The sequence below is a fragment of the Echiichthys vipera genome, assembly GCF_963691815.1.
Source record: "Echiichthys vipera genome assembly, chromosome: 23".
Classification (NCBI taxonomy): Eukaryota; Metazoa; Chordata; class Actinopteri; order Perciformes; family Trachinidae; genus Echiichthys; species Echiichthys vipera.
In genome coordinates, this window is record NC_139848.1 from 10,310,108 (window position 1) to 10,319,843 (window position 9,736).

At 40.0% G+C, this 9,736-nt stretch overlaps 1 protein-coding gene across 2 annotated transcripts in view; it reads left to right on the top strand.

Annotated features, from left to right (window-relative positions):
- clic5a (chloride intracellular channel 5a) overlaps positions 1-6,734 on the top strand; it is a gene marked incomplete at its 5' end in the record, with an annotated part of 9,542 nt that extends 2,808 nt beyond the window's left edge. The window contains 6 exons of one of the 2 annotated variants that reach the window (XM_083938273.1): positions 274-516; positions 3,090-3,199; positions 4,179-4,304; positions 4,394-4,500; positions 4,607-4,788; positions 4,871-6,734. In XM_083938273.1, the coding sequence (XP_083794399.1) occupies positions 460-516; positions 3,090-3,199; positions 4,179-4,304; positions 4,394-4,500; positions 4,607-4,788; positions 4,871-5,035 (747 nt within the window). In that variant the 3' untranslated portion in view covers positions 5,036-6,734. Of the gene's footprint in view, positions 1-273; positions 517-3,089; positions 3,200-4,178; positions 4,305-4,393; positions 4,501-4,606; positions 4,789-4,870 lie in introns of those variants that run through there. The other variant, XM_083938272.1, reaches the window with a different exon arrangement.
- Between the last annotated feature and the right edge of the window lie 3,002 nt (positions 6,735-9,736).

Genomic DNA, 9,736 nt, shown 5'->3' on the forward strand with positions numbered 1-9,736 from the left:
CTCGATGATTCAAAGTCACCCGGTCGTCTTGTCAATCAGAGCTGTAAGAGGTGGGAGGAGCAGGACACCCTTGGGTGCCTGCCCTTTCCCCCCCTCACTACATCAATGCTTTCAGTGACACCCCCTCCCCACCCCACACAAGGGGGTTATTTTTGCCCGACAGCGTCACGCCTCACTGCTGAGGCCTCGGGTACAAATTGAACCTATCACACACACACACACACACACACACACACACACACACACACACACACACACACGAACGCTCTTGCAGGCACTCAGCTGACAGAGCTGCTATGGGACCAAGTGGACTTCACAGTATGGACCTAGAGTAGAATCTGCTGTAAACTGACACAGCTCACACACACAAACACACACACACACACACAGACACACACACAAACACAGCTACACACTTGTTGAAACAAAACACACAAGCAAAGCGTGTTTTTCTTGACCATGACGGATACTGCAGCCGAGGAGGACAAGGACCCTGATATTGAGCTATTTGTCAAGGTGGGGAGTGTGTGTGTGTGTGTGAGTGTGTGTGTATGTCTGTGTGTGTGTACTTTTGGCGTTGCAGGAAGCTGACACTAGATCAGTTTAATGCCCATTTCTAAATTACATTTCTGTACAAACTTCCTCATCTTACCTTGCATTCTACTTGTAATAGTTTTCTATACTTTTATACTTTTACACTGTATATCTTCTGTAAAGTGTGTGTGTGTGTGTGTGTGTGTCTATGCTGGGGGTGGCTCCTTTGAGTGTGTGCATGCCATGTTGTTGTTGTTGTGTGCTGATTTTCCATGTGTTAACCTGACACCCACGTGCATAGACAATCTCTCTCTTTCTCTCTCCCATGAATTATTACTGGGGTCCTTTCAGTATTGAGAGCAGCAGCTTTAAATGGAGCTTATGATATGATACAATATGTCTTTGTCGGTAGGTCTGTGTGTGTTTATGCACAGGTTTTAGCCTATCCTTATGTCAGCTGGCACATATTCTACATTTAATGGACACTGCCAGAACATATTGTGGTAGTTACTTAACATTACAAGAAAATATTTAAAGTAACAGTTCAAGAATTTTTTATTTCTTTTTGCAGAGTTAGATGAGAAACTTGACCACTTCCATGCCTACAATATAATAAATATGAAGCTAGCCATCTTGTTAGCTTAGCATTAACATTTGAAAACACGGGAAACAGTGACTGAAGCTAAGAGAATCTGCCTCCATCACCTCTAAAGCTAGCACAAATTATACAAAAATATATATATTGTTTGTTTAATCAGTACAAAATTAAAGAGTAAAATATAAGTGTGGATTTTACAGCTGCTTTACCTTCATAAAGTGGTTACAGGGACCTTTGGACTGAGCCAGCCTAGTTAGCTAGGTTCCCAGAGCTTTCAGTCTTTATGCTAAGCTAAGCTAACTAGCTTCTGTCTCTATACCTTCATATTAACATACAGAAAAAATAGTGGTATTTTCTCATGCAAGTTTTGCAAGAAATAAGCATGAGTGCATTTTTTTCTGACCATTCTTTTAATGAATTATACATACATTGCATGTTAAAGGAGTTTCGTGCAACTCATTTAAAACTTCTACAACGATAATGTAACATTGACTAATTGACTAAGTCAAATCATTTAAGAACTAGAAAACATGCTATTTTCCCGGCCTATAGATATCCAATCAATATCTGTGAAAACAAACTACTCTCTTCCAAAGCGAGTAAACCAGAGAAGTAAGTCTTAAAGCCCCTGAACACCCACAGGTGTTCTCAGTTACTCTGGCTGATTGGACCTCTGCTTGGGTTGAAGGCGGGCGGGGCTTTGATGAGAATTTGATGGGAATTCATGAGGTCATCAAAAGAATGGTAAAAATTCACTTTTTCCGGCCTTAATAGGTAAAACGAGGCTAAAAGGAGACTCTGGAAGATGTCAATCAATCACAGTAGACACACCCACACAGTCCGTAGGAGAGGTCTAATCAACCGGATTAACTGGTTGTGTGTGTGTGTGTGTGTGTGTGTGTGTGTGTGTGTGTGTGTGTGTGTGTGTGTGTGTGTGTGTGTGTGTGTGTGTTCAGGGGCTAGGTATAAAGTGTGGAGCTGCTCTATAGACAATGAATGGGTCCGTGATTTTTTATGTTTTCTTTTTTTTCTTTTTTTTTACACCCTAAAGAGCTTTGATCCAATGAAATGTCGACAGTTTTGAAACAGAAAATGCTTCCGTATAAGATATTAATATTCATGGTCTATGGAGCTTGATAACATCTTGATTTTTGGGAATATATTTTTTGGATTTGGAAGAGAGTTGTCCATCTGTATGAATATTTCAGGCATGTCTGAGATCAAAGAAATAACATATATGAATTTTGAAAATGGGCATAGTCCCCCTTTAACTTTCATATTGTACTGGACTCAATGGAGCGGTAGAAATGCGTCATTCAACAGCATGATTTACACACATCTCTCCTATGTAAAAAACAGGATTTCCAGTAACTGAGCTGAATGTGTTTTCTGTTTAAAACTCAGCAAATGTACAGTGAGATGACTTCAGAAATTACATTCTTAAAATCACACAAGATCCCACTTATGTATGAAGTTGAATTGAAGGTGTGTCTCTTTGGAGTGACAGGACAGTAGCTTTCCACAGCTGATACGGTGGTACAGTGTAGTACAGTTGGATCCATGCGTCCAAACAGGCAGTGAGGCGGTTAATGGAAGCAGTTTGGATTATTCATGCTGGACTCCGCGTCTCATTACAGTGTCCTATTGCAGCTGTGCGCACACACACTCAAGCGCACGCAAACACACACACACACACACACACACACACACACACACACACACACACACACACACACACACACACACATTCATACTCATATTTGATCGCATGCCAATTATAAATATGTCTTCGTACACAAACAGACCTGACCTCAAACCCACTACCTCAAATCAAAAGGCAATGATTCCTCTTTTTGTATAACGTGTGTGATTTGTCAGTCGTGTATCTGTGTGTGAACCAGTTTGTGTGGTATTAGTGTCTTACCGTGTTTTCCTGTGTATACATGTGTGTGTACAGGCTGGCAGTGACGGGGAGAGCATCGGCAACTGTCCTTTCTCTCAGCGCCTCTTTATGATCCTCTGGCTGAAAGGTGTAGTCTTCAATGTCACTACTGTTGACCTAAAGAGGTAAAAGAAAAACATCTCAATTAGTACTTTTAAATTCAACCCACTCACACATTCCTATTTCATTATGGGGCAAAAAAAAATATGTGAACGCCAAATAACACAAGTCTAACAGAGTATGTGGATGTTTAAAGGGGACATGTTATGTTCATTTTTAGGTTCATACTTGTATTTAAGGTTTCTACAAGGACACGTTAACATGCTTTAATGTTCAAAAAACTCATTATTTTTCTAGCACTGTCTGTTCAAATAAACCTGTAGTTTCCCTCTGTCTGAAACGCTCCGTTTTTGCGCCTGTCTCTTTAAGACCACCTCCTCATAAAAGCCCAGTCTGCTCTGATTGGTCAGCATTTCCGGGTTCTCCACATCTGTACTCTCTGTGTCTCTGCACCATCATTGCAGCCGGGGATAAACTATAATGACACACTGTAGCAGCACTTTCTACCTTAATACAGTAAAGTTGTGACATCACAACCCTACAGAAGTCCTGACGACCTGTTTTCACAGTTTCTGAAGACGGGCTGTGTGCATTTCTCCGTAGATTGAGCATTTTGATACTTTCACAGTATTTATATCGCCCCTCCTCCTGCTTTATAGTCAAACCAAAGACATGGAAATCTCACTTATGAGATCTCACTCACAATATGGCACCTTTAAAGTTTTTGCATGGATCTAAATACACAACATCCCATAACTGACTGTTTGACTAAGCTGCTAACAGATGTGCATTTAATTATGTTCTGTCTCCAAGTGCTGCTTTTAGAAATACATGAAGGTAATGAACAAATTCTAAAAGGGTCACATTTAAAGATGTTCCACTTGAAACCGTAGTTGTTTTTGGGAACAGAGGCCCGAGTCAGTGTTTGCTCCTGCGGCACAGCGTGGCTGAATAGACAGAAGAAAATAGGATTATTTGTTTACTGTAATAGCATTTCATGACAGATTTATGATAAAGGTTGTAAAATGATTCCACTCTGATTAGGAAACCGGCTGACCTTCACAACCTGGCCCCGGGGACACACCCGCCCTTCCTCACCTTCCAGGGGGAGGTCCTCACTGACGTCAACAAAGTCGAGGAGTATCTGGAGGAGATGCTGGCTCCACCGAAGTAGGCCACTTCACGCGCGTATACACACAGGCAGGAAATGGAAATAGGTCGAGCAACATCCTGTCTAACACCATGTTCCTGTTTCTTAGGTATCCCAAACTTGCAGCGAAGAATCGGGAATCAAACGTAGCAGGAAATGACATATTTGCCAAGTTCTCCGCCTACGTCAAAAACACAAGACCGGATAAAAATCGTGGTAAGCATGGCAGTACCCAACCATAAGCATCCATTATAATCCAAACAAAAGCACTGGTTTCTGATGACCTTGTGACCTGGATGTGGGATTGATGTGTGTGTCCCAGCATTGGAGAAAAGTCTAGACAAGTCCCTGGCCAAGCTGGATAAATATCTGACAAGTCCGCTCCCCGACGAGGTTCAGGTGGGACGCCACAGGGACGAGGGAGAATCCAGACGTAAATACCTGGACGGAGATGAGCTGACGCTGGCCGACTGCAACCTTCTGCCCAAACTTCATGTTGTCAAGGTAACCTACGTGGGGTTGGTTTAGTTTGGCTCTTTTGACTTTGAATTTTGTCTTGACAGTACAATGACTTATCATTCGGCAGGTGGTTACGAAGAAGTACCGAAACTACGACATCCCGTCCGAATTCAGAGGCCTGTGGCGTTACCTTGACAACGCCTACGGCAGGGATGAGTTCACCAACACGTGTGCAGCTGATGTAGAGATTGAGCTCGCCTATAAGGACGTTGCTAAGAGGTTGGGGAAGTGAATGCATCCCTCCCACAGTCACTGTTTTACCTTTCCCTACTCTCAGAAAATCTATATTCTACTAAATCGTACACTCTGTCTTTTTAAACATTAACGTGCTGAAATGGGGTTAAATGAAGCACAGTGGTTTGATGTCTCAAAGAAAACGTTTCTTAAAGTTGCAGTGCAGCCTCTCAAGTCTTACGCCTCTGTATTACTACTGACCATGAACGAACGGAAGAGGCTGAAAATTGTTTAGTTATGGTGATTGTACTGCTGATATTTTATCTAGAAAAATGATATTGATGAAAAAACGTTTTAGGTTCGCAATTGATCATAAACCCTTCCCCTGAACAGGGATCGTCAATAGCTTAGCAACCGTATATGCTCGGCAGGCCTGTCAAGCTTTGGGCTGTGGAAGTGGGATGCACGGGGCTTTAGTGAGATTTATATTCCTCGTATAAAGAGTCGGGAGGGTGCTGTCATTTTCAAAAATCAATAACAAAAGAGCAGGAATGTAAAGAGCGGATTAAACAGTGTTTATCTGCTCTAACATGCTGCGCCGGAACAGAAAGCTTGACAGATGTAGTAGCAACAGTAACTGAGGGTGGTAGGGAACAGCCAGCTGGAGATATGTAAGGGTCAAAGCCTAAGAAGGTGTTCATTGTCAAGTATGAATGGACGACAGGGAGGCCAGAATCTTCTGGGAACATTCTTCTCTCCCAGTGGTCTGTTTATTCCTGATAATGGACACCTGGAAGGGCTTTAACATGCTTATCCCATGGTCACTTACAAAAATCAAAAACACTAAAATCATTAGTTTATGTTTTCTTGCATTGTGCAATCAAAATCTATGTGAAAAAACCCCAAGCCCCCACCACAGCGACTTCCTGGTTGATCCAATACGGAAGTGCCAAAAACTGCAGTTCTCACAGTGGCCTGTAGGAGTAGCTGCGCAATAGAGCAGTTTCTCATTGACCCCCATGTTTTTACAGTGTATGGAAAAAACTGCTTAATAGGTGTCCGTCAACCATTCAACCAATCAAAATGGAGTATTCACTCACACCATGGTATAATAAAAGTTAAGGGGGGAAATAGAATACAGCTGCTGACAGAAGTCACTGTTGGAGCTCAACTGAGAGTTAATCTTTAATTAATTAACTAGATACAGGAATATAAAGGGATGCGTGAAGCAGGGTTTGATGATTTGACCTGTACTCTTTCTTCTGTGGATTATGTTGTATTATTACATTGCATGGTCGAATTAATAGACCAGAAAGAGTTGTTGGAAAATACTGTTGAGAATGTGTTTCAGCCAAAGTAATTTGTCTTTGATCGGGGCGGTGTCAGCGTTGTAGACTTCAGAGATATACCGTAGGGTCTCTCCTTTTCTTAAAGAGGCAATGTCTTAGTGATCCATTTGATGGATCAGCCTGTAGTGAACAGAAAAAGCACAGAAACAAAACAAAGCCGTTGTGTTGTCGTGTCATTTTAATCAGGAGTGCCTGAGTGGGAATCAAGCTCTCCTCTGCCTTCAGCTCTTTGTCTGTACTGTAAATGATGTATGTCTGTATATGAATGTGAATTATAAATCAAAGGACTGCTCCTGCCCCGCGGAGCTGTGTGGTAATAATATAAAACCTAACATTTCTGTAAATGATTGTAGCTCAACTACACTGATGTGCTTTCTGATGATTAGAACCATGAATCCACTGTGTATATGTCGCTTATTTGAATAATAAATCTATTTTCTCAGAGACTGAGCTTGAGGTTGTGTGTTTTTAACACCGCAGTGGAACAAGTCGTGGATACTGAGTGTGTCTTTCCCAGCAAATCAAGCTGTTATTCTGTTACGTAGTGCAGATGCTCCTATTAAAACAGCAATACCAGACTGCTTAGTTGCTGATTTGTTTATGAAAATACATGCAAAGTCATATTTTTGTCTGGTAAATCCACCTTTTCTCTCACTGAATCTTGGAAACACATTTTTTAACTATTTTAAAACTATCTATCCTGACCTCTCACAATCACCAGTGCTCCATGAGCAATAGGCAGGGATAAACAAAGGGAAACCTGAAATGCAAGAGCTTAGAATTAACGATGCATTTCACATTTCCATAGTGTACACAGCCTTTTCTCCACCTTTATTCGCTTTCAGTGTGTGTAATCTCCTCACAGCAGGTCTCCTTCTCCCTGTCCGCCTCTTTTCCTCTGTCAACCCAAAAAATTGACTGTATTTCCACCTCGCTGTTTTCTATTTTTATGTTCTGAAAACTGGTATGAATATATTTAACTTTAGATCATATTTAATGAGCAGCTGAGGCAGAAAAATCACAGAATCTGGTGTCAATACAAGAGAGAAATCACCATGTCCCCCTACTAGCATTGCACAATAACGAATAAGTGAACAATGCATTACTTTGTAGCAAAAATGCCCGACCTAACGGGTATTCTGAAATGATTAAGTAACTTAGCTGGATTTAAACATCTCTAGATAAAACCACAACAGCCTGTATCATCTGACAGCCAGCAGGTGGCAGTGAACACAAAGCTTTCATTGGTCTGGGACAGCATGACCATATATTTAGGGATTGTCCTGTTTTATGTTTCCCCTTTCTTCCTTGATGTTGCAAATGTTACAGCCGACACACCCACCATTGAAACCTGTTAGTATCAGTCCATCAAAGATTAAAGGAAGGAAGTAAAAAATCATTTGAATACGAACTCTGTTACAACTGGCTCTGGTTTCACTACTGCTAAACAAAGAAGAATGTAAGAAGTGCGTCTGATTTTCGTCTGTCCTTTATTTTGATAAACTGCTGAAAGTTATGGCCTATAATAATGTCATTATACAAGGTTTGTCTGACGTCTTTGACCGCTTGATAAGATAACACTTTATTGTCCATTCACAGGAAACTCTCTTTTGCATCACATGCTGCTGTAACTATTGGCAGATTATTTTTTTCATGTATCAGTGGCAGAAGAAGTACTCAGATTCTTTATTTAAATATATGTGAAAGTACCACACTGTACAAATACTCCATTATAAGTGAAAGCCCTGCATTGATAATGCTGCTTAAGTATGATAAGAGAATATGCAGTAGTAGCACTCAATGCAGACGGTTAGCGCCTGTAAGTGGTATGCTATTACATTAGATTTTTAATGCAGATGCGTTTATGTAATGTACGTAATGTTTTTAGCAGCTTTTTCCTGTGTAGCTCAGTTATACTCAACATATGGCCTGCGGACCAAATATGGCCCCTGATAGGGTGCTGCGTGTCCCATCGGCCATTTTCTAAATCACAACAAGAAAATGAATGTATTCACACTAGAATTTTTTAACTGAATGTACAAAGTGCCGCAGTAATCTGAAAATCAAGTATTCCAAAGAAGGAGAATTTATGAGCCTATTAAGGTTGATTGAAGCTGAAGCTGGTCTTGTTGTTTAATTACACAGATCAAATTTTATAAGCTCGTACGTTTTGGTAACGAAAATGTTCATATTCAAAGTAAAACTGTCAAATACACTTGTCGCTAAAGAGAACAGTGCTTTATACTGTATATTGAGTAATATTTGGAATTAATTACCACAAAAAAAGTATTAAAAAGAGGTTAAAGGTGCACTGTTTTCAGGGTAAATGGCTCATGTTACCCTTGAATTTTACTAACACTGTTTTATCCTTGGTGTCATTTTGAACCCAGCAATTTAAACATCCCAAAAATGATCAACATCAAAGTTGTTACTCAGGTTCTTATGTCAGGTACTCTCTGTGTATTTGCTGAACACCTAACTAGCATTTTAAATGAAACACAGCACCGCACACACCTGCTTATACATCCAGGATACTTATAACGTGACTTTGAAATATACGGGGAAAAAAATATATATATAAATTTTACCGATTGACCCAAAATTTCATCAAGGGATATTTGTTTATGTTTTTTAAAGTAAGTATATTATTTGTAAGTATTTTAAGTTATTCATAATATTTGGAATGAAAGCTAATTTCCATTATTAAGAACAGTATTATGATCTCAGGAAAAACAAACAATTTCAAACATTTCTAAATATTTGAACTGTCAAATACCGCAAACTGTAAAATATCGATTAAAAATAACAATGATTAAATCATTAAAAATGATCAAACTGACAAAAAGGAACACAGAGGTGAAAAGTATGTTTACAGAACAATGAAAAATGAAAAAATACAATCATGTTAATTTTAGGTTTTCCCAATTGTCCCCATAAAATTGGGAAAAATCATTAAATATGAAGCAAAGAAAGGATGTCAGGCATGTTTTTAGAAATGTTTTGTGGTGCATTTTGTAATGTACTTTTGTGCAGCACTCTTGTAATGTATTTTGTAATGTATATATGATATGTATTTTTTACTGTTTAGTTGACTGTATTGAGTAGTGTCTGTTGGAATGTGGACCCCAGGAGGAGCTAAGCTAACATGGACCCTTAAATAAAACTAACACTAAATACATGTAGTAGGGTAAAGTGTACAATGTGTGTCTCTTTATTTTAGCTGAGTAGACGTAGCCATAAAGGGTGGCACAAAATGCAAATACTCAAGTACAAGTTCCTCCAATTTGCATACACACAAATGTATTTACATGACTGAAGCACAGCTCGCCATTAGCCTGCACGTTTCCTGCGGGGGTGCTAACACGCAGACGGTCCCTTAGCTGTCACTCGCTCCCTGCAAGTGGGCAGAG